Raw genomic sequence first — 25,865 nt, 5'->3', positions numbered from 1 at the left:
TAATTGGTATCTATATCTGTTTTTGTGGTAATATATTGTAGCACCTACCAGTTTAATGCAACCCCTGCCATACCATAAATGGCAGTGAGGATATACAATGTTGATTGAGAGATCTGGATCCTTAAATTCTGAAGCAAGTTGGATCACATGGCAGATTTTTAATGCAAAAAGGCAAAAACTATTGTAAACCAGAATAGATTGCACAAGCCACTGACAAATTAATTCAACATAATGACTCCATTAGTAACCTTTCCAGGTGAGCCACAGCAGAATCAATGACAACACCAGAAGTTGCACACCATTGTCACTTATCCCTTGCATAATTTAAATCGACCTGTGATTTGAGGAGCAGTTATTCTGGACGAGGTAGTTAAGGAGCAGTACGGTGAAAATCATTCCCTGGGTTAGACAGCATTGGCGATTTTCCCAGAACATTGGTGATCTCCCCCTCTCCCATCACGCAAGAGGTACAGAATTATGAAAATGCACAGCTCCAGATTCAGGGTCTGTCTCTTTCTAACCATGTAAGAAGGAACTACAGATGTTGTGGTTGGGCGGGACAGGCAGCATCTCTGGAGAGAAGGAATGGGTGAAGTTTCGGGCCAACTGTTATCAGGCAACTGAACCATCCTATCACCATTATGAGAGCGGTTCTGACTGACCATCTACTTTATTGGAGTCCTTCAGATTATCTTTAATCGAACATTACTGGACTTTATTCTGAACTAAACATTATTTATTTTAATCTGTGTGTGCTGTGGACAGCTTGGTTGTAATCGTGTGACTAGATGGTCCGCAAAAAAAAAGCTTTTCACTGTACCTCGGTACATGTAACAATAATAAACTGAACTATAGTCACCACAGTCGGACGTCCTTCTTTCTAGAAAATGGTTATGATTAGAACATCTCAGAGGCCCTCTGTCTTCCACTTCCCAGATGTTTGTGATCAAGCTGTGGATTTGTAACCCATGCCCCAGTAAACCACAAATATACTTTTTGTTTTAACTCCCGGATTAGCTACTGCTCTATTTGGCTACGTATTTATAAATTTACGGGTTTTTTTATTGACATTTAGGCAATGGAAGCGGTGTAATATTTACACAGCGAGGAGATCGCTAAACCCAGTCCGTGTGGCAGAAATCCTGGCCAGGTTTTGCCTTGAGCTTCAATTGCTCTCGGTTCTGGCTGTCCTGTGGTATTTCCTGCCACAGTCTCGCAGCAGACAGCTGTAAGGCTTTGAGATGTTAATACTTGTGGGCAGCCGGCGCACCGACTACTTTCCAATCAAACTGTCTCCCTAGCTGCCCGAACCCCAGTTTTTGTGTGTGTGTGTGTGTGTGTGTGCGGCACCGTTTTGTCTGGGGACGGAAAAAGAAAGAAGAATAAAAGGGCGCTGCCGCAGCAACAGGAATCTGGTAGCGAGAGAGGAGTGAAGTGGAGAGTAAGGGGGAAGAGGTTCCCAGCTTAACTGCCACCCTTTCTGGGGAGGCTGGGACATTCTCCCGGTGGCGGATGAAGTGAACTGCCGTCCACTGACACCCCTCCACACCCCACCCTACCCGTGACTTCTGACCGGCAACATGGTCGTGCATCCGTGCCTGAAGCGGGTCTCTTGGGACTTCTCGATGTCCGACGGTCATATGAAGAGAACGGGAATATAAAGCGGAGTTTGCAGGCGACCGGAGCCCAATGCCCGTTCATCTGTGAGATGCCTTCCATGTTACCAGAGGTAAGTGAGCCCTGTCTGGTCACGTCGGGGGGTGCAAGCACCTTTTCTTTCATCGGAGTCTGTGGTCCATTCCAGCATCTTCCACGGTGCTCGAGATATTTCTAGCTTGGAAAAAATGTCTTGCAAAGTGATGTTGGGGCCAACCAATAGTACACATGTTGTCCCCCTTTCTCTGCCCCTCGTGTTTTCTAAGTACCGTGAGTGGGTGTTTTTTTGTGCCCGGGAGATGTGTAGTGGGAACAAAGAGCACCACGCAGCTCTATAATGAACGGAATATTGTGTGTCACGGACAGATTATGCCCGCTCCTCCTTTAGTTTAACTCGTGTCCAGCGAGCTCGATTGGCACGCTGGCAATCGCTGGATTCACGTTTGACCAGAATTCATCTGTTTTTGGTGGGGTTGTCGGATTTGACTCGGTGGCGTTTGTCCAGCGAGGCTGAAGTAGCAGAGTGGGCGGCACGGTACCACACGCTCGGCTATCGTACGCCCTACCCGGCACGAAGCGCCAAACTATTGGGCGCGCCGAGTTGGGCTGGTCCCCTCGCTAACGGTGAAATGACATTGTTAGAAGTGCCTTTGCAGACTTCTGGAATTGCAATCATCTCGATGCTGCTTCGTGAGCTACGGGGCAGGGGGAGTGTGCAGTGGGTGGGAGGTACAAGTGGGCGGTATCTCGCTGCTTGCTCCCGCGCACGAATCCCAGGACCAGGCGACTGCAGAAGGAGCCGGAGATTCGGTCACCCTCCTCCCTCCCCGTCTGCTCTCCCTCGGACTTCGTTCTGCAGAGCCGGGGTGGAGCGTGTTTGTTGCAGGAAGGCGTGGGCATGATTGTGTAAGTCATGGTTGGGATTTTACAGCGGAGAATTACAACACCACCGTCTTGGCTGAATGTCTAGTCATCTCGGTGAGCATTGACCAGTGGGCAACGAGGCAGATTTGGTGGCATTTGTTCAACGGGGCAACTTTGGTGAGCATACACAGTTCGCCCCCGGAATAGTCCTACAGCTGTAGTGGAACTCGTAGGCGCAGAGGGTCAAACTGATTGGTAAATAACTGGATTCGAGTTGTTTCGAAGCTTTGGCCACTGTGGAGCATTAAGCAGTGCGGTATTTATTAGGTTGCTCATCACAAAGTTTGTAGTGAAAATATGGGGAATGCACTGTCCAATCTTGCAAGGTGAGAATTTGGAAGGAATAAATCCTGAGCTCGCATTCACTGTTCTGGACCCGGGGACCGGCAACGCTTTGCAGTCACTGAAATACTTTTTTATGTTGTTGCTGATCTCAGGCGAGATGGCCAGCACATTTCCGTCAATAGCAGTTGGCTGCACAGTCTGTTGATAAATATTGGCCAGGGTTCCAGGGATGATTAAAAAGAGCAAATGTGAAGAGTCTGAAACGATTGCAGCAAGCTTTGGAACTGCCCAGTAGGTTGGCCAGCATCTGTGGCGTAAGTGATGGCTAAGGTTTCAAATGGAGCCTTACAGCGTGGAAGCTGGCCCTCTGGCCCAACTTGCCCACACCGGCAATGTTTCCCATCTACACTAGACCCACCAGCCTGCGTTTGGCCCATATCCCTCGAAACTTGTCCTATCCATATACCTGTCTAAATGTTTCTTAAAAGTTGCATTAGTACCTGCCTTAACTACCTCCTCTGGCAGTTCGTTCCATGCATCACCTTTTGTGTGGAAAAAGTTACCCCTCGGTTTCCAATTAAATCTTTTTCCCCTCACCTTAAACCTATGTCCTCTGGTTCTTGATTGCTGTCTGGGCAAGAGACTGTGTGTCGACCCAATCTATTCTTCTCATGATTTATACACCACTATATCATCACGCCCCACCCCCCTTCACTCTCCTTTCTTCCAATGCTCTTCTGGAGTTGAACTTCAATCAACCTCCTTCTGACTGGGTGTTGATTGCCTCTGAAGTATGGGTGACTACAGCACAGAGTCACACAGCACAGAAACGGGCCCCTCCGCCCAACTCTACCATGCCGACCAAATGCCTTCTCTGAGCAAGTCCTCATTGACCCAAATCTAAACAAACTGAGGCCTGAGTGTTAAAATGGACTTGAGCATTGTTCAACATTGAAAATTCAACATCTTCAGTGCTAAAAATGCGCTTGCACAAGGGAATGTTGGCCAATGGTTCGGTATTCTCAGTCGATATGCTGTACACCAGATTAAATGTCTGTGGGGTGATATAAGGGAAGTTAAAATGAATAGATTGTTGGATTATTAATTTTGGGGAAGGGAAATTGTCATGGGACCATAGAGGTGGCAGAGCATTTAAGCTGCTGGGTCTGTAACAAAAGCTTAGGTAGTTTCCCTAGACACCCAAGTTTGAATCCCATCAGGTCAGCTGCAGAATCAAACAGTGCTCTTGATCAGTAATGAAAATGATAAGGTTCACTGCTGTTCTTCAGGGGAGGAAATCTGCCATTCTTGCCTGGAGAAAAACCATGGGGGCATAAGAAGAATGTGCAAACTCCATAAAGACAGCGACTAAAGTGTGTCCTGTATAGATCCCTCCATAATGTTTGGGACAAAGACCCTTCATTTATTTATTTGACACTGTACTCCACAATTTGAGATTTGTAATAGAAAAAATCACATGGGATTAAAGTGTACATTGTCAGATTTTATTAAAGGGTATTTTTACACATTTTGGTTTCACCATGTAGAAATTACAGCTATGTTTATACATAGTCGCATTTCAAGACACCATAATGTTTGGGACACTTGGCTTCACAGGTGTTTGTAATTGCTCAGGTGTGTTTAAATGCCTCTTTAATGCAGGTAGAAGAGAGCTCTCAGCCCATAGTCTTTCCGCCAGTCTTTCCACCACCTTTGGAAACATTTATTGATGTTTATCGACATGAGGACCTAAGTTGTGCCAATGAAAGTCAAAGAAGCCATTATGAGACTGAGAAACAAGAATAAAACTGTTAGAAACATCAGCCAAACCATAGGCTTACCAAAATTAACTGCTTGAAACATCATTAAGAAGAAAGAGAGCACTGGTGAGCTTCCTAATCGCAAGGGGACTGACAGAAGAATTTTCTAAAATAAAGAAAAATCCTCAAACACCTGTCCGACAGATCAGAAACACTCTTCAGGAGTTGGGTGTGGATTTGTCAATGGCCACTGTCCGCAGAAGACTTCATGAACAGAAAAACAGCGGCTACACTGCAAGATACAAACCAAGGGTTAGCCGCAAAAATAGGACGGCCAGGTTACAGTTTGCCAAGAGGTATTTAAAAGAGCAACCACAGCTAAAAAACGGTCAATTCTTGAGTGGCCGAGTCAATCACCCGATCTGAACCTAATTGAGCATGCCTTTTATATGCTGAAGAGAAAACAAGCATAAGCTAAAGATGGCTGCAATACAGGCCTGGCAGAGCATCATCAGAGAAGACACCCAGCAACTGGTGATGTCCATGAATTGCAGACTTCAAACAGTCATTGAAAGCAAAGGATATGCAACAAAATACTAAATATGACTAATTTCATTTACATGACATTGCTGTGTCCCAAACATGGTGCCCTGAAATGGGTGGACTATGCATAAACACTGCTGTAATTTCTACATGGTGAAAACGAAATGTATAAAAATGTCCTTTATTAAAATCTGACAATGTGCACTTTAACCACATGTGATTTTTTTTGTTTCTATTACAAATCTCAAATTGTGGAATACAGCGGCAAATAAAAAATGATGGATCTTTGTCCCAAACATTATGGAGGGCACTGTATGTGACTCCGAAGCCACCACAATAGAGACAGGGTGGAGCATGTTATAGAATTACCTAAATCCTGACCTGTTCCTACTGTGCAGGCAGATAAGATCATACCAGCTCTTGCCGGTGCTGTTGGTTCTTGTACCAATGTCTGCTGTCCAGCCACCCAGTGAAGTTGTGTGTGCACGGCGTGTGACCGAGAGGATGGTGTGGCTTGATCGTCTGCAGAAACCAACCATTTTTTTGTTTAGACACTTGTTGTTGGAGAAAGGGAAGGGTTTATCTCCAATACATTATTAGTGACTTTGAAATCTTTGTAACAGTCCTGTTGTTTTATAAAGTCATATTCAGATCATGTGGCAATCAGAGGCACAGTAGCACAGTAGCACAGCTAGTAGAGTTGATGCCTCACAGTGCCAGAGACCAAGGTTTGATCCTGACTTCCGGTTCTATCTGTGTGGAGTTTACATGTTCTCCCGCAAAGATGTGCGGGTTTGTAGGTTAATTGATCACAATATGTAGGGAGGGGGTGAGAAAACAGAACTAGTGTGAACTTGGTGTTGGCGTTCTCAGTGGGCCAAAGGGCCTGCATCCATCTGTAAACTAAACTAATCTGCTAGTGGAACTTTCTATCCACCTGTCCCCAACTATGTCCATTTATTCAGTATGATGCATCTCATTATAGAATGTGTATGCACAGATTCCTGTAATGTTTTTGCACATACAATCATAATTCAGGAGCATGTGCATAAATCCCAACCAAAAAAATGAGCTAAATCTGGCCATCATCTCTGACATGATGAAGCCGAGTTTTAGTTAAAAATATAAGAAGATATTAAATTGGTTTCTGGGCTAGCTTACAGCTTATATTTAGTGTCAAATTAGGCTTGCCTTAGGTTGTGGGTGTGTGTGAGATAATAAATCCTATAACATTGTCTCCCAAGTGACAGGCAGAGGAGCAGCTAGAGAGATAGCTGGTCAAATCTTTGAAGTGAGATGCCATAAACCAAATGACCAATGTTTATGGGGAGGAGGCAATAAAGGAAGAGAGAAATAGCCAGTCACATCTTTGTAAACAAATGACCTATGTTTATGAGGGACCAAATGACAGAGGAAGCAGCGAAGAGAGCTAGGGTGGTCTATTTGGAGATAAAGCAAATGGTCAATGTTTTCAGTATATCTTGTACCATGTAAACAAAAGGTTTGATGTGATGCATTCTGTGGAAACCTTTTCCTGTACCTCTGACATGATTAATGTCTGTGGAAGGTGTTAAGGGGACAAAAAAACCCTATTTAAGGCAATGTAATTCTGTTGTTCAGAGAAGGTGACTGAGCACAGTCAAGTGTCTGTGTTGGTCACTTGACTGGAGTTCTCCCTCCCTTCCATCGGCCGATGTTAAGTAAAGTTTTGAACTGGTCTACCAAACAGTTTGTGTGGTGTCTGTTTATTAAGAAGCGAACCTGGTTTAGTAGTTAAAATAAGTAGCTTTTTCAGACACAGCCACAAAAAATGTCACAAAAGGATAAATGATAGTTATTATAGAGGTTTTGAGATTCAAGTTTTACATTTACCCAATTTGTTTTTTTTTTCGTTTGGGAGTTAAAGGAACTAAAGTACACCAAAACCTGGTGGGAAGATGATAATGGGGAGGAGGTTGGAATACAAATGCTAAGATATTTTTGTTGTTCCTCTATCAACCAGCCTAAAAATATTTGTGCTGACATTTAATTTGCATCGTTGTAAATCCTGGCATTGATTTTTTTCATTGCAAAAGGATTGACCTGAATTTCCTGTGATGAGTTGTCCATGAGCTGCTATCCTTTTTCTGGCTGTGACAGAATTATCAGGCAGCTTTAGTTCATTTTCCAGAAGACGGACTATCTGGGGTCTCAGGTGACCGAACTTTACGCCCATTGTTACAGTCATAACCCCACTGGCAAAAAAATTGGTAGAAGCTGCCAGTCATAAACATTTGCCAGGATGTAAGTGATCTGGGTTGAGAATTCATGTAGAATTCATGCCACATAATCGTTTTTTTTAGTGCAAATTAACAGGAAGTCCCATGCAGATTTTTGTTGCAGAACAAAGTCTAATATAGATATGACGTACAGATCTACCTTATTCAAAGTTAACCTTTACATGCCATTCAGGATAAGGTTTTTAATCATATTTTCAAGCTTCTTTCTGCTTGACACCTTGCTTAATTTAAAGCTACAAGATGTTTCAATAAAAATATATACCTAATGTGCGGCACGGTGGCACTGCAGTAGAGTTGCTGCCTGATGGTGTCAGAGACCCAGGTTGGAACCTGACTACAGGTGCTATCTGTATGGAGTTTGCACGTTCTTCTTGTGACCATGTGGGTTTTCTCCGGGTTCTCTGATTTCCTCCCACACTCCAAAGATGTACAAGTTTGTAGATTAATTTGCTTTGGTAAAATAGTAAATAGTCCCTAATGTGTAGGATAGTGCCAGTGTATGGGGTGATTGGCATGGACTCAGTGGGTCAAAAGGGCCTGTTTCTGCGCTGTATCTATGAAGTCTAAAGTAAAGACAGAATCTAATATAGATATGACAAATGGATCTACCTTTCTCAAAGTATTCAAAGACCCGAAACTTCACCTACTCCTTTTCTCCATAGGTGCTGCCTCACCCGCTGAGTTTCTCCAGCATTTTTTGTCTACTTGCCTTATTCAAAGTTAACCTTTACCTGCCATTTAGGACAAGGATGTTAATCATATTTTCAATCTTCTTTCTGCTAGATAGCTTGCTTAATTGAAAGCTATAAAATAAGTTTCAATGCAAAAAAAATACCTAATGGGACATAAGAGATCGTACCTTTGTTTATTTACATTTTTGACCACAGTCTTTTCTAGTCATAGACCCCTCTCTGAACACTTGTACATTTTCAGGAGTTGCCATTACATAAAATCTGGAACATTTTAACAGGAACCGTTAAGAAATAGGAGAGCATATGAGGTGGATGGAGAAGTTGTGTCTATGCCAAAGAGATGGCTTTTGTCAAGTGGTAGAATGCATAGCTGGTCAACCACGCAGCGACAGCCTAGTAGTTTTAATGGCTGATTTCTAACCCGCAAGATGGTGACTGTTGTCAAAGATTACAATGATTACAATGAAGAAAATACTGACACCAAACCATTAGTGCCATGGGGCAGTGGGTAATTTGGAATATGATGTGCCCCTCCTGCCAATCATACCATGTGTGCCCTAGAGACTGGATACAAGGTTCTTGGTGCCTATCTCAATTTTCCCTCCATGCTTTGGTCATTCTCACAAGATTGAGGTGACTTTTCCCAAGTGACTAAGAACATCCTTCAATTTTTTCCACTGTTCACCTGATGATCTTCTGTCGTGACTGCGTTTTGAATGGAGTGCCTGTTTCAGGTGCTGTTCATGAGAATGATGTGACCTACACAACAGTGGTGACCGAGTAATATCAGGGACTCGCCATTTTTACTTAGTTGGCCAGGAGATATTTAAATATGTTGTGAGTATTGTAATCACTAAATGTGGAGGAAAAGTTGACATTGGAAGAAATAGAAATGAGATTTACCAGAAATATAATCACTACAAGAGTTAAACTATAAAGGAAGAACTTTATTGTCTGAATGTTAACATTTTAAGGGCAGCTGATAATGACGAAGGAATGTAATTACCTTGTGCTGGTTGGGAAATTGGGATCAGGGGTAAAGGATATTAGGGGTAGGCCATTTAGAACTGAGATGAGGACAAACTTTTTCACACACAGTTGTGAATTTGTGGAATTCACTGGATGCATTCAAAAGAGAGTTAAGGGCCTGTCCCACTGCAGGGACCTAATTTGCGAGTTTAGAAGAGTTTGCCCTCGACTCGTACTCGCAGCATGGTCGACACGAGGTCCAAGGAGGTCTTTGTAACTCTCTTTCATGTTCGAGAGTAGTCCCCGTACTTGAGGCCTCAGTTAGGTCGGGGCATTTTTTTAGCAAGCGGAGAAATGCCCGCGAGTAAAAAAAAGGTTGCTATGGAGGGGTATGGGGCGTAGGCAGGAACGGGGTACTGATTGTGGATGATCAGCCATGATCGCATTGAATGGCAGTGCTGGCTCAAAGGGCCGAATGGCCTACTCCTGCGCCTATCGCCTATGTGTCTATGTATGCATTTCAACTGTTACGTTAGGTTATACTTCAACATGCAAAAAGATAATGCTGCTTTGTTATTTGGTAATGGGGGGGGGGGGGGGGGTCTTTTTTGAATTTGGTCGTACCTTTTGTACGAGGACCATCAGGAACCAGAATTGTTTTAAATTTAAAAATACATGGTTACTGCCACTTGATATATTGTGCAACCAAGCCACTAATCATAATCATAATCATATTTTATTAGCCAAGCATGTTTTGCAATATATGAGGAATTTACTTTGCCATACAGTCATACCAATAAAAAGCAACAGAACACAAAATACATTTTAACATAAACATCCACCACAGTGACTCATCCACATTCCTCACTGTGATGGAAGGCGAAAAAAAGTTCAATCTCTTCCCTTCTTTGTTCTCCCGTTGACGGGGCGATCTTGGCTCTTGTAACCAGCGGTGTTTGGGCCCTCGCGTCAGGGCGATCAAGCTCCTGCATCGGGGGGTGGGGAGGGGGAATCTCAACTCCCCTGCGCCGGGCGAACTAACTCCAGGTCGGGGCTGGTCAAAAACTACTGTGTAGTTTGGAGCTTGCTGACATCGGTCTCCACCCGAGACTGTGAGCTCCTCAATGGTGAAATCCGCAGGCCGCGGTGGGAGCGACGATGTTCAAGTAACTGCTGATTCTACCCCTGCTTACTGTTTCCAGAACTTTTTTCACCACCAAGATGAAACTGACAGGTGTGTAGTTACTGGCCTTATCCTTGCATGCATTCTTTGAAGAACACTCTCAGTTTTATAATCCTCAGACACCACCCCTGAACCTGTACATGTCTGAAATATTATGGTGAATGTCTCTGATTTCTGCCCTCAGCATCCTCTAACCAGTCTGGATCAGGGGATTTATTCATGTTGACAGTGACTAGCCTTTCTCATTATCAATGTTTAGCCCATTCCGAATCTCAACTGCATCTTGCTTTGCTGCGACTCCCAGCAGCAGCAATTTCCTTGTTGCAAACTGATATAAATAATGTATTCATTTCACACCTCAACTATCGCCTGTGCTTCCATGAGCAGATTTCCCATGGTGTCACTTATCACTATCAGCCTTGTTTCTCTTGTTTTTTCCTGTCCCAACCTCTCTTCTCTAGCTTCATTGCCCCCCCCCCCCCCCACTCCTAGCAGTCTGAAGAAGGGTACTGTAAAATGACTTACTGCACACACAAGTCTTTTTACTGTAACTGTTTATTAAACTGAGACTTTACACTAAGCTGTAGCTGTCCGTGGTCATCACTGGAGCTAGAGAGCGAGCTAGAGGTGGGGACACTACAATTATACTGGAGACAATGGGGAGTGGTTAGTAGTGGGGAGGTCACTATGGTTAAGGGAACATGCACTGATCTACATCCTTCCTCTTAGAAACAAAAGCATGGCAGGTACTATACAGAGTGACCACGGCTCATACGCTACGAACACCAATCGCACCGGCAACAGTATAAAACTATGCGAACTCCCCGTAGCGGACAGGCGGCTTGACCAGCCGGCCAGAGCGGGTGCGTAAACCGCCCTCCTCCTCTTCGTCGGGAACAGAAGGGACAGCAGCCGGGGAATCGGCAGGAGAGGCGGGCGGTGGAAGGAGGGGAGATCGCGGGGCTCCGGGCGGGGAACCAGGCTTGGCAGGCGAGGCAGGTTTGACGGGCGAGGCAGGCTTGACAGGCGAGGCAGGGGAACGGGGCTTCGGTGACCGGGGGGCTGACAGTTGTGAGGGTAGGGTGCGCGGCATGCGAGGAAACGGAACCGGCCGAAGGGAGTGCTGAAGGTAGTGAGAAATGAGGAGCGTTCATCCAGAGGGATCTGCCAGAAGGAGCTCTTGGCATCTAGGACAGAAAAGACAGTGGCAGGGCCGACCTGTGCAGCAACGTCCTCTACCGTCCTCATGGGGTAGTGGGGGCGCTTGATGGCAAGGTTGAGGTCCTTGGGGTTGATGCAGATCCGGATCTCGCTCTTGTCCTTCTTGGCGGCGACGACCATGGTGGAGACCCACCTGGTGGGAGCGCTCACCTCCTTGAGGATGCCCATGGTCACCATATCGCGCAGAGTAGACTCCACGCGGCCCTTCATTGCAAAGGAGACGCGGTGTGCCGGCCGAATCACCGGGTCGACGCTCGGGTCGACAACAATCTTATAGTCGCAGGGCAGCTTGCCCAGAATGTCATCAAAGCGGTCGGGGTACTCGGCCAGGGGGTCCATGGGGGCCTGCACCAGGTGAATGCTGTGGTGGAATGAGACTAACCCCAGGTCCTGACATGGACGGGCGCCCAGCAGGGTGACGTTGTCAGAGTCCAGCAGGTGGAAAGTGAGGGGCCGAGAGGTCTCTAGAACTGTACAGATAAGAGTTGCCTTTCCCACGGGAACCAAGACGCCCCCCCCATAGGCATGGAGGCAGGTGTCACCAGGAAGAACTTTCTCACCAGATCTGATCCGCCGGAGAGGACCGTCACGACCCGGTATGTCTCATGGCTAAGTTCACTGCCCTCTGTGATATCCCCACCAATAACATTATAGAACGCTTTAAATTCTTCCAGAGGCAGCAGTTGCCAGGCGAGCATATCGACGCTTATATTGCCGCTTTGCATCACCTGGCTCGGCGCTGCCGCCTTGAGACAATCACCACAGAAGAATTAATTAGGGACGTCCTCGTTCATGGTCTCCGCAACGAAAGACTGCGTGAGCAGCTCCTCGTGAAACCCGATCTGACACTGCGGGATGCAATGTATGCTGCCCGCATGTCCTCCGCCGTTGGTTCCGTGTCCCGCCCGGCTCCCCAGGACATTAACTTTACCGGTCCAGCCGGTCGCCAGACTACACGACGAAACCCCGCGGCTTTCCCCATAAAGGTCGCCACCTCAACTGCCCCGCGCCGTTGCCCTAACTGTCATTTTACAGCGCATCCCTCAAACGTTTGCCCCGCACAGGGCAAGACCTGTCTTTCCTGTGGCAAGCTCAACCATTTTTCTGCCGCCTGCCGTTCCCGTGGGAAGCCAGTCCCTGCTCCGAGAAGGAGTCTAAACAACCTCGCCGATCTAAACAAGTTCAAAACCTTTGCTGCCCGTTGGAACTTTCACCACATCACCAGCAGCCCCGAGTATCCCACTTCTGACACCATGTAAAATGACTTACTGCACACACAAGTCTTTTTACTGTAACTGTTTATTAAACTGAGACTTTACACTAAGCTGTAGCTGTCCGTGGTCATCACTGGAGCTAGAGAGCGAGCTAGAGGTGGGGACACTACAATTATACTGGAGACAATGGGGAGTGGTTAGTAGTGGGGAGGTCACTATGGTTAAGGGAACATGCACTGATCTACAGGTACTGACCCAAAATATTGCCTATCCACTCCCTCTCCAGATGCTGCCTGACCTGCTGACTTCTTCCAGCACTTTGTGTTTTAATGTAAATGCCCCTATTCCATTTGACTATTTCTACCTCGGCGTATTCTATATTATTTTACATAGAAATGTATATTTTCCATATATGAAATGTTTCTTTATTAAATCTCATATTTGGTGTTTTCTATATGTTCAATCACTGATATTTGTTCCATCAGGCCTTGCTGTTTCCCAAAATCAAGTCCAGCATTCTGTTTTAGAATGCTTAAACTCAACACTCAATAGAAATTCTAAAGTAATGATCAGTAAAATTCTCATGAACGCACTTCAAAAGCTCCTGCCCCTTTTTGGCCCTTGCTTTACTGCTATCAAAGTATGTGATGGCGTAGCTGAGGTTTCTTCATTATCTTCTTCATTCTTCAACTGTGTAATCACATGCAAGCAAATATATGATGACAGTTTGCACCTCCCTGGAGAAGGGCAGCCTCAACATTTGAAATCTAACACTGCCAAGGCTACAGAAATCCGTTTGATTGCTATTTTAGCCACTATCTTAAATATTCTGGTATTCTTACCACTGGAGAATTGTGGGTTCAATGTGTAACTTCTACAAGTTGCACTGCAGCATTTGCCAAAGCATCTTTGGAGGCACAGACTAAACCTGCAACCATTCTCAGTGGACAATGTCAGCAGGTGTCTGGAAACATCATCATCATCATCTTTAAGATGTAATGGGCTATCCTCACTTGGAAGTAGATTTCGGTTCTCTCTGTTGCAGGTAACAGCCTTGGAGCTCCCTGTATCACAGCACTGTGAGGGTACATGCACTGAATAAATGCTGCTGTTTAAGACAGCAGCTCACCAAAGCTCCTTGAGCAATTTCAATTGAGCATCAAATCGTTCTTGGCAATTACACTAATGTCATCAGGAATGAATAAAAATAAATTATCTGGCCAGACTATCCATGTCCCTAACTTAATTTGGAATCATTTGGGGGTTTTTTGCATCAAGAAATATATTATCAGTATAGAACAGCCAAGCCCAGGGATGTTCCTGTTGATGAGGAACTTGCTTGAATTATGGTCTAGCAATTTTTCTTGCTGCCAGTTATCTCGTTCAATCTGCCATTATAGAGTATTGCCATTCCATTATTTTCACCATCATTATGTCTGTCCAGACTCCTTCCTGCTCAAGGGAGAACTCAATGTCCCAAAATAAGTCGATCATTAACATTTCACTGCTTTACTCTGACAATGCAGCCTGAACTGAGATGGCGTTCTTCAGACGAGGGGTTAAACCAGCAGTCAGTCCTGTCTGGTGCTTGGAGTTCATTCAGGAGATTTAAGGGAAAACAGAAATCTCAACAATCCACTTTTGTGTACCAATAAAGACGGATTGTGTCCATGAATGCGTAGCCAGATAAGGCTCCAATGCCATCTTTAAATATGCCAACAATACCATCATTATAAGATGGATAACGAGTAACAATGACTTGGAGTACAGGAGGGAAATTGAAAATCTGATAGGAGCCAATGCAACAGTTTGGATCTCAACATTGGCAAGACCAGGGAGTTGAATGTAGACCATAGGAGAGGAAAGTTGGGGATCCTTGATGAGATTTGGTGTCTCGACAAATACTCTTATCGAAATTCGACAGGTGTAGGGTAAGAGGGTACTGCCTGGTTGCATCATGGTCAATTTCAGCAACTCTGAACACCCAGGAACAAAGGGGGTAGATATTGCCTGGTTCACCGCAGATATTGATCTCCCCACCATCAAAATTATCTAAAGAAGGGGCTGCCTCAAAAAAAGTAGCCAATATTATCAAAGACCCTAGCCGCTCTGTCATTATAATCCTACCATCGGGAATGCGATTCACAAGTCTGAAAACTGTGTTCCAGGACAGCGTCTCCCCAGCAACAATCATGCTCTTGAATCTTACACAAATCTCAGCAACTGTGATCTTCTATGGCTAGTGACGGTGGTTGCATTACAAACATTGGCTTTGTACTTATGATTACCTAGTATTATGGATATTAATTGATTGTATTATGATTATATTTATGTGTGTTATTGCATTCGTGTGCCTGCTAAGCTGCAGCAAGTAAGAATTGCATTGTTCTGTTGCTGGTGATTCATGACAATTGAACAGTCTTGACACTCCTTCAGAATATTGAAGATTTTTTTTAACAGCCCAGAAGGAGGCCTGTGTCTGTGTTGATTTTTGTAAGAGCAATCTAAAACTGTTCCAACACTTCTACTTGAGAACTGCTTGAAATTTCTATCCACACAAGTGACACTGGTTTCTATTTTAATCAGTCCCTGTGCAAAGAATTCCATGTTCAAACAGCCATCGGTGAAGTAATTTCTAACTTCTAACCGTTAACAATTTTCTGATGTTCCCAACTTCCAGGCCAGAGGAAGACAGTATTAAACGGATTCATATTTTTTTTTAATCTCTATTAAGGGTCTTGGCCCACGCTACTAAATCATATTAATTAAGTAAATGTGAAATGGTGAGAGATGTTTTCTCAGACATGTTTAAAGTAATCTGCCTACCTCTACCATATCATTAGACTATTATCTGAATGGTGGCCGATTAGGAAAAGGGGAGATGCAACGAGACCTGGGTGTCATGGTACACCAGTCATTGAAAGTAGGCATGCAGAGGCAGTGAAGAAAGCGAATGGTATGTTAGCATTCATAGCAAAAGGATTTGAGTATAGGAGTAGGGAGGTTCTACTGCAGTTGTACAGGGTCTTGGTGAGACCACACCTGGAGTATTGCATACAGTTTTAGTCTCCTAATCTGAGAAAAGACATTCTTGCCATAGAGGGAGTACAGAGAAGGTTCACCAGACTGATTCCTAGGATGTCAGGACTTTCATATGAAGAAAGACTGGATAGACTCGGCTTGTACTCACTAGAATTTAGAAGATTGAGGGGGGATCTTATAGAAACTTACAAAATTCTTAAGGGGTTGGACTGGCTAGATGCAGGAAGATTGTTCCCGATGTTGGGGAAGTCCAGAACAAGGGGTCACAGTTTAAGGATAAGGGGGAAATCTTTTAGGACCGAGATGAGAAAAACATTTTTTCACACAGAGAGTGGTTAATCTCTGGAATTCTCTGCCACAGAAGGTAGTTGAGGCCAGTTCATTGGCTATATTTGAGAGGGAGTTAGATGTGGCCCTTGTGGCTAAAGGGATCAGGGGGTATGGAGAGAAGGCAGGTACAGGATATTGTGTTGGATGATCAGCCATTATCATATTGAATGGCGGTGCACATGCATTTAATTTCTATGTTTCTCTGTTTGTATTTTCGTTTCACCCCATTTTTTTAATTTAAAGTGAACTTGCTTATCTCATTCCATTTTGTCTCCAGTACCAAACAGAATCTCCAAAGAGTTTGTAATGGTCTTTAAGCCTCAGTAAAGAGTATGAATTAATGGTTGATTACAAAGGAGTATTTATTTTCCTTGTTACCAGGACACCAACTAGCCAACAAAATAGGGAGTTTCACAAAGAATGGAAGTGACATGTCAAAACCTCATCAATCACAACAGCCCAAAGAAAAGATACAGGGTACTTAAATACCTCTCGATCTTCCACCACGTTTCTGTGGAACACTAGTTAACAGATTCTTCAGTTAATTGCACCTTCCTGAGTTGCTGCTGGCCCCTCACTGAGTTACAGCAAGATCTCCTTGGTATTTTGGGCTAAGGACTTCACATGTGTGCCAATAATCAAGAAGGCCGTGGCAAATCAAATTGGTTTTGATTCCTAGAGCAGGTCCTTTCTGGGGCAACCTCTTTTTTTAAGTTTTCCAGTTTTAATCATTCAATGGTACTTTATTGTCATGTGTAGCCAAGTATGGTGAAATTCTTTTTTTGATGCCGTTCAGTGACAAAGCTACTATAAATTGGGCATATTTTGTGTGGGGTATGCTGGGGATATCACCCTTAGAAACACTTCCTGTGGTTGGAATGACGGGAATACAGCAGAATAAATGACCTACCTTTAGAAAGGAGATGAGGAGGAATTTCTTTAGTCAGAGGGTAGTGAATCTATGGTATACATTGCCACTGATGCCTGCGGAGGCTGTCACTGGGTATTTTTAAAGCAGAGATTGACAGGGGTTTTGTTTATTAAGGGTATCAAAGGTTACGGGAAGAAGGCAGGTGGATCGGATTGAGTAGGTAAGATAGATCAGCCATGATTGAATGGTGGAGTAGACTCGATGCTCCAATGACTTATGAATAACTCACACTCTTGTCATTCTTGATGCCTTCAAGTCGAGAATTTAGCAGAAAATGATTCCCAAACGACCCGGTAGTTAAATCTATACTCGGTGCAGCACCAGCGCAATGATCACAAATGTCCAAGTTGAGTTACTAATTTCTGTTAATTTTGTTGTTCTAGTCAGAAAAAGGTGCATAGGCATTCCACAAAAACCCAAGCATATTCACGGACTGATGTGCCAGCCGTGTATAGACCAGAAATGCAACCTGCATTACAAATAGTAAAGAACAGGCATGGGCACCCCTTAACTAATGCAGAACAATCAATATTCAATCATTTCTAACCTGCTTAAAACAGAAACATTCCTCAACACTTTTGCGGCTAAAAGCAAACTTGGAAAACTATTAAAAACCACTGTCACTATTTTAAGGTGAATGTCACGTGAAAATCTTGGTCGATTTGTACACAAAATAAACTGATGTATAAAAGGTTACAAGGGAGCTCTTTTTATAGTCAATCATAGCCATCACAGCAAGAGTTTTGGAAGACCTTTGGAATTGATCCTTCTTTGTGAATCAAACCAATGGTCAGGGCCTCTTGCAAACCAGATGCATACCTGCCGCATTTGAGAGATCACTCCTATAAGGAGGCACCTCTTCACTATAACCCAGCTTAAAATTGGATACATACATGTTTCTCTTATATTTTGACTTCAGAACGTTTGGTTTGCTTAATTTAATTCTAGATAGAACTTTTAACATTCAAATGGTTTGGATAAATATGCCATTATTACATTTGTAACCTTCAACTATGCACTTTAACTAATATAGTTGTCTTATAGTTAGCATTTGGGAATGCAAATCTTTTTTTTAATTTTGCAAATGATATCTCTGGCATATTTAATCCTGCAGTTTTACTAGAGTATCTGCAAAGGATTGTGCAGCAGATTGTGATCCAATACCACTAAAAGCATTTGCCTTGTCGGGTTTAACACGCCATCACGGACTGTTTGACAAAAGAAGCGCGGCATCTCTGGAATGACTTTTAAAATTTGCCGTCATGAGACCTGAACAGATAAGTGAAACCTTCAGAAATCAGGAATGGACCAAGATTTTGGATGCCAGGCAGTGGAAGGTTAGCATTGTCAATACCTCCAGCTGTCTGTCGGCCTACATGACTTATTTTTTCTCTTGTGAAGTCTGACTCCATCTGTCACAATTTCTGTATGTCGCCTTTTTGTGTGTTTGTTATTCTTTCTACATGTGTTTCATCCTTCGTTGCTATCTCCACATCTTCCTGCTATTTACTGTCCTATGGTGCTGATGGGAAAGTGTGTTTGTCTATGCAGCGAAGCAGAATGGTGGATTCGGGCTGAGAAATCGAAAATGGCGCAGGGCACAGAGAGATCTGATATGGGAAGGAAGCTATTATTTGAAAAAACAACTACAGCTGATGAATCAGAGAGGGAATTCACAAATGTGTTTTACAAATATGATATTGGTGATCTTGAAGTAATTCCTGAAATTAGGTAGAGAAGGATGTTGTATGCGTATGAGCAGGGAGAAGAATTTTGAGCAGTGGGACTGACTATCAATTGTACGATTGATGATTCATTGTTGAAAGTAAAGAATGTCAAATGCAGATTTACGCCTTCTTGCATCAGGAAATGTAACTATTTTGTGGCCTTTGACTGTTTAAAAGTTCAAAGTCAATAATATCAGGAACATTGGGCTATCTGCTGGGTATGAGCAATGCATCCTGAGCTTAATAAGTCCTCCATCTTTCATATAGTCATCCTCAGTCATATCACATAAGTAAAATAATTTGTTGACAATAGCAAAGAAGATTTAATTCAGTATACCTTGGAGTTCATAAAAATGGGGGGGTGGGGGGGGGGGGTTGAACTTGTTCAAACATAAAAGGAAATGCTGTAGTAACTCGGTGGGTCAGGCAGCATCTCCAGTCTGAAGAAGCGTCCTGACCTGAAACATCACCTATCTATGTTCTCCAGAAAAACTGCCTGACCTGCTGAGTTACTCCAGCATTTTGTGTCCTTTTTAATAAACCAGTATCTGCAATTCCTTGTTTCTACATGCAAAATCCTAAGGGGGCTTCACAGGGTAGATATCAGGATGTTTTCACTGGTGGGAGAGTCAACGAACAAGGGGACATTGTTATAAGATAAGATACAAGTTATTTAAAACGGGGCGATGTTCAATTCTCTTCTCTTAGGGCAGTGAACCTCTGGAATTCTCTGGTGGTGGAGGCCAGGTCTTGAGATATAATTAAAGTGGAAATCGATCCATCTTTGAAATATTGAGGGTTTTGGGGAAGATGCCAGTCTTGATCAACCATGCTTATTCTGAATTTAGGTAGGGGTTCTTATTTTCTTCCCTCCTTGTGAATCATTCAATGTCAACACCGACTTGTGTTTATTGGTTCTGTTAGATGCCAGAGCTCTAGTTTTTTTTTAAATCTGTTCTCTAGCAAATCAATTTTATTAACTGTTTTAATTGTGTTGTCCTGCAGTCTGGAAGCATAATTTGTGGAATCCTCCCTCCCTCCTCCACCTATCCCACACCACCATTGGGTTGACCCAGTTGGAGGGAGGGGGGGGGAGAATGAGCTGCTGTCACTGAGCAGATTACAAACTGATCTGAATTGTTCAGCTTCCTTTGGTTTTATTTTTTAGCTCTGATTTAAAATGTAATCTGAAGGCATAAAATGCTGAATGGACATCACGAGCTGTAACAATTAATATTGGAGGATGTATCTAAATTCTGATTCTATTATTTCCCAGGTCCCAAATCTTGCAGTGAATACTGAGTAAACATACCATTATGTGTGATTTTCAGCCACAAAGTGCAAGAAATGTTTCACGTTCTATTTTTGAACTTGCTGATAAAGCAGATTTTATCTGGGACAGTAACGTCACTAAAAGTTTGATACAAATTTGAGGGAGTGGAAAATCAGCCAGATCAGCCACTCAATGCTCTAAATTGTCTTTTGTTAGAATAATCATTGTGGACATTTGGGTATGACAGGGCTCTCGCTTAACTTGTTTTCCCTGTTGCCAGCTGGGCAACCTTGGCAGCTTTTTAGGTTGCCAAATGACAGTTTAGGTGGTCATTTAAGATGACTTGCATGACCCGTGTGATAATGTGCTTGGATGAAGTGCGTAGTTACCAGTCGGAATTATGCTCAATGAAGCATTCACATATTGTTTCTGCTTCAAATAAAGTCACAAACTAAACATATTCACCAATCAAGACATGATATATACCACAATGACATGCATCAAAATTATAATACAGTATCTGAACTCTTTTTACACATTGCAATTAATGCAATTTTTATTATTTCTTTCCACTTCCAAACAAAAATGTGGTTGGATTATTCAACATATGATCAACGTGTCAATAAATCCTGGACCATGATAACATATATGCTTAACCATGCACACTACAGATTGATGGAAGCATGTTTTCTGTGAAGGATCGAAAATTATCATGACATGGCCATCGCATGGGTCGTCATTGCTATTGGTACAGAAACACTCTTGCTTCCCACATAATTCATCCACAACAAAATATACAGGTTGCAAGGAATTTTCTGAAGGCATTTTATGATAATACCTGTTAAAACTGACTATACCCATCTGACAGGTTAAACATTACACTAGTTAACAAGAGATGACCAAAGGACATAAATGCAGCAAATGTTCTTTTGGTAATATATTTAAAGGTGTCAAGACACCACATTGCCGAACATTCAGATTAGATGTATGTGTTGTGAACAGCAATGAAGATACCCAGTTTGTAAGCAACAAATTAAAAAAAAATTGTTGATAACAGCTTTTTCCATCATTCCCACTTCAGAATTAACTTTAAATTTTCAACTGAAATATCTCCTGACCAAATTTGTGATGTATATGACTGACTGTGAAGTAAAACCTGGATAAATCCAACGTATAGTTGTGAATGTTGCTCATTAAATAACTACAGTACTGATACTCCATATTAAGAGCATTGATTTGCCGTTAAAATGAATTGTGTAATAACGTGTCAATGGTAGCAGTGACAATCGAACACTGCAGTTTTAATGTTTCACGTGTTCACAATTTAATTAATCCATCTTTATGGATTAAAACAAATAATAACACTGGGAATTAAAACACAGTTGATTGCATTCTGCTATCAAACATAGTCAATGTTCGCTCTGAAGACATTTCCAGCACAATTGGGTCAGGGAGGGAGGTGTGTGTGAATCAGTGCGGGGTGGATAGATGGCGGGTGGGGGGGGGGGGTTTAGAATTCAGTGGGTGCAGATGGGATGGATTGAGGCGGGGGGGGGGGGGAGTAGGTAAAATGTGAGGGGAGAGTGGGGGGATGAATGGGGGGGGGGGTGGGGGATCTGTGCAGGATGGATGGAGGGAGCAATCCAGGATGGATGGGAAAGGGGGTCAGTACAGGATTAATTGGAGGGCCAGTGTAGGATTGATGGGGAGGGGCAGGAGAATCAATGCAGGATGAATAGATGGGGGGGGGGGGGGGGAGTAGATGAGGAGGGGAGCACACGGGATGTCAGTGAGGACTGAATAGAGGCAGGAATGGGGATCAGTGCGGGATGGAGAGGAGGGGTCTCAGGATAAGGGGGGTGGAGAGGGGCGTACGAGAGAGAGGAAGGGGCAGAGGAGGTGGGAAGGAAGGTCAGCGCTCCTTGGACAACACCGACATCATCGCTGGCAGGCACGGAAATCGCTATCAAAATACGGAGGGGACCGGGGGACACAATATCTTGGCGGCCATGCGCGCATACACGCACTCACACACGCACGAGGCTTTGGAGGCCCTGTGAACGGTAATTTCAGCTCAATCCAGAGCTAAATGCAGCTCAACTCTGCCTGTCTCGCCTGGTCATGCCTGGACTGATGACATAATTCCCGTAAATCCAGGCAGAGAAAACCTGGCGGGACAGGCAGAGTTGAGCTGGGTTTAGTGCTGCTTCTCTGCGCTGGCTGTGGGCCTGGGGGCACCGCGCCATTTAACTCCCGACGTCTCTGGCCACCCCCGGGCGTGGCGTGGGGGTGGGGGCTCTTGGGTGGGGATCTCTCAAAACAGCGGGGGTTACAGTCATGAATAACGTTTTAGCAACTGAGTGAATCTATATGATGTAATGGGTTGATGTCTTTGGGTGATGTAGAACATATATAAGGTTGGAAACTGGGTCAGTGCCTTGCACATGAATGTTAAAAAAGGTTGACTCTTTTATGAGTCAGCTATTTCAAGGATCAACGACAAGATATGTTATAATGTTACATATCTGACAAAGGGTCTCGAACCCGAAACGTCACCTATTCCTTCGTTCCATAGATGCTGCCCTACCCGCTGAGTTTCTCCAGCATTTTTGTCTACCTTATGATATTACAAGCTCCTATTCTTGTAAAATGTCAAACCCATTTCCAGGCAGACACTGACCTTCCTTGGGTTGCTGCAACCTCATTCAAACCCATGTTTCCTCCAGACTTGACTAAATCAGTGCCCCCTTTGCTTTAGAGACGCAGCACACTGTTACTGCAGCCCAACTTTTCATGTCATTACATGGTTGTTGGACAGAGTTGTACAGTGTAACCTGCTCAGAAATTGAGCCTGTTCTGAACCCCAGTCAAATGATGCCTGTACCATTTGAAAGATCAAAAGGTGGGGCTGCAGAAGCGGATCTTAAGTTTATACCTTCATAATTTAATCGTGCCTGTGCAAAACCGATGAGGGGGATAAATGTCCACAAGATTTGCTTGTATCAAATAGTTTGTCCGATTACCATTTTTCATTCGATCTCGGTGGACACATTATGCTGCTGATATTGTGCTCTGGGGGTGGGTTGCTGCTGGCGTTTGGACACAGTAGTGTTAGAACCTTTTGATTTGTAATAAATCGCTAAACTTAAAAAGACATGGTTAGTCCAAAAGCAAATCACTGCTGGTGCAGCAAAATTGAACATTTTGACAGCAGCATCTGTGGAAAGAGCAACAGAGTTAATGTTTCAGGTCAATGACTTTTCATCAAGTTCAGTTTCCCTCTCCACAGGTACTGCTTGACCAGCTGAGTATTTCCATTATTTTCTGAGGTTTGGTGTGTGTATAGAAACATAGAAAATAGGTGCCTGCAAAGCTAGAAAGTAGGCCCTTCGAGCCTGCACCGTCATTCAATATGATCATGGCTGATCATCCAACTCAGTATCCCGTACCTGCCTTCTCTCCATCTGGTATGACTGGTTTGAGGGGGGGGGGGAAATAATCTAGAAACCTCATTCCTTTAAGTGGATGGTGCAGAATTCCCCTTGAGAAATGGACACAATCATGTCGAACAAGATCGTGCCACCTCCCAAGCAATGCAGTTTAAGCCGTTGAGTGTTTGGTAGTGAAAGGGTTACTCCCTGTGCAATTAAATGGGCTTCCTGTTTATTCAGCAGGTGTGATTCAATATAGCTAATAAAAATCCTCCTGGGTTTGTTAATGCTACTGAATAATGTAGAGGAAGCAGAAGTAATGATATTTCCTGTCCATTGTTTTGCTTCTCTAACCCTGAGATCTAATGTTATGGATGTACCGATGCCACAGCGTAAAGCCTGCCAGGTCACGACACCTCAGGATTGCCCAGGGGAAGAGCTCCACCGCTGCTTTCGCTGCAGTTCATAGGCCCATTGGGGCACCCCTCCATGGTCCCTTCAGCTCTCCTCCTGACCTGGTCCTCTCCTCTTATAGGAGCAGTGATACCTTCACCTCACTAATCCTGACAGGAAACTTGCTTGAAAGAATTGTGTGGTGTGAATTATTATTTTACGCAATTATTTACTTAACTGCACAGAGCAATTAAGTAAAGCACACAGTAGAAACAGAACTGCAGATGCTGGTTTACACAAAAGGTGGTCAGGGAGCATCCCTGGAGAACATGAATAGGTGACGGTTCAGCTTGAGACCTTTCTTCAGACTAATAGTAGGAGGGGAGGTTTTCCAGCTTTCTTCTCTGAGAACTTTCTTCCTGAAAGTAAACATGCAGGTACAGCAGGCAGTGAAGAAAACTCATGGCATGTTGGCCTTCAGATTTGAGTATAGGAGTAAAGAGGTCCTTCTGCAGTTGTACAGGGCCCTGGTGAGACCACATTTGGGGTAGTGTGTGCAGTTTTGGTCTCCTAATTCGAGGAAGGGCATCATTGCTATTGAGGTAGTGCAGTGTAAGTTCACGAGGTTAATCCCCGGGATGGCAGGACTGTCATATGAGGAAAGATTGGAAAGACTGGTTTTGTAGTCACTGGAATTTCGAAGGATTAGGGGATTTTATAGAAATGTATAAAATTATAAAAGGGCTGGACAAGCTAGATGCAGCTGACCATGGGTGTCTCCAGAGTGCTATTCCCTATATGGAGGACGCCTGTGTGTGACTTTGTTTAACGTGGGGAGACTGGTGCACAGACAGGGGCCACAGTCTAAGAATAAAGGGGAGGCCATTTAAAACTGAGTTTAAAAAAAACCTTTTTCACCAGAGAGTTGTGAATTTGTGGAATTCTCTGCCACAGAAGGCAGTAGGGGGCAATTTACTGGATGAATTTAAAAGAGAGTTAGATAGAGCTCTGGGAGCTAGTGGAATCTAGGGATATGGGGAGAAGGCAGGCATGGGTTACTGATTGTGGATGATCAGCCATGATCACATTGAATGGTGGTGCTGGCTCGAAGGGCCAAATGGCCTCCATCTGCACCTATTTTCTATGTTTCTATGTTAAGAAGGGTCTTGACCTGAAACATCACCTATCCATGTTCTCCAGGGATGGTGCGTGGTCCCCTGAGTTACTCCAGCACTTTGTGTCCTTTTGAAGTAAAACAGATTTGTTTAAGATGCATTATGTACAAGGTGGATGAGCAGCACTCGTGGAACAGAACCTAATATTTATTTTAGTATATATAAATATATTGAATGTGTGTGTTGTTTGATAGCAGGTGTATGCGTTGTGTGTATCTCCACTATAACCATGTTCCTTACAATTGCTGTTTGCTTATAATTGGGGACAGCGGGAATTGCTGTCCCTACTAGAGCCATCCCACGAGTCATTACTTAGCTGTAGCGTGACTACTAACAGGTGGTTTCATGCTATGTATTCCCTTTGACAATTCAAACGTCTTTGTAATTATTTTATTTTCCTGTATGTGAGGGTATCAAAACAGAATTACCAGAAGGGACATCAGGAGACACAAGAAACTGCAGATGCTGGAATCTCCACAAAACACAAATTGCTGGACGAACTTGGCGGCATCTGGGGAGGGATTGGCCAAGTTATGTTTCGGGTTGGGACTGCTCTTCGGAAGAGACATCAGATTAGTTGGAAAAAGTTCAGGACATCGTGAAAATGTCTTTTGAATTGAAGCATCAGAGAGGGTTCTCTTTGTTACTCTGTCAAGCATTGTCAACTCGAGTAAATGAGAACAAATGAGTATGAAATGTATGGAGTTCATCGATGAGAAATTAGTATGTGTGACTGAGTATAATATATATTGGCTTGGACCAGGGATTGCCGAATTAACAAAATGCAGAGAGTTGATATAAATGGGTCATTTTTGGATTGGGATGCCCCAAGAATTC

General features: G+C 43.7%; 1 protein-coding gene across 2 annotated transcripts in view; it reads left to right on the top strand.

Moving 5' to 3' along the window:
* The first annotated feature begins 1,194 nt into the window (after nucleotides 1–1,194).
* osbpl5 (oxysterol binding protein-like 5) overlaps nucleotides 1,195–25,865 on the top strand; it is a 113,507-nt gene continuing 88,836 nt past the window's right edge. Inside the window, exon 1 of one of the 2 annotated variants that reach the window (XM_055649658.1) lies at nucleotides 1,195–1,729. In XM_055649658.1, the coding sequence (XP_055505633.1) occupies nucleotides 1,709–1,729 (21 nt within the window). In that variant the 5' untranslated portion in view covers nucleotides 1,195–1,708. Of the gene's footprint in view, nucleotides 1,730–2,431; nucleotides 2,563–25,865 lie in introns of those variants that run through there. The other variant, XM_055649659.1, reaches the window with a different exon arrangement.

This window comes from Leucoraja erinacea, chromosome 18, assembly GCF_028641065.1.
Source record: "Leucoraja erinacea ecotype New England chromosome 18, Leri_hhj_1, whole genome shotgun sequence".
NCBI classification, from domain to species: domain Eukaryota; kingdom Metazoa; phylum Chordata; class Chondrichthyes; order Rajiformes; family Rajidae; genus Leucoraja; species Leucoraja erinaceus.
This window is presented reverse-complemented; position numbering and strand designations above follow the sequence as displayed.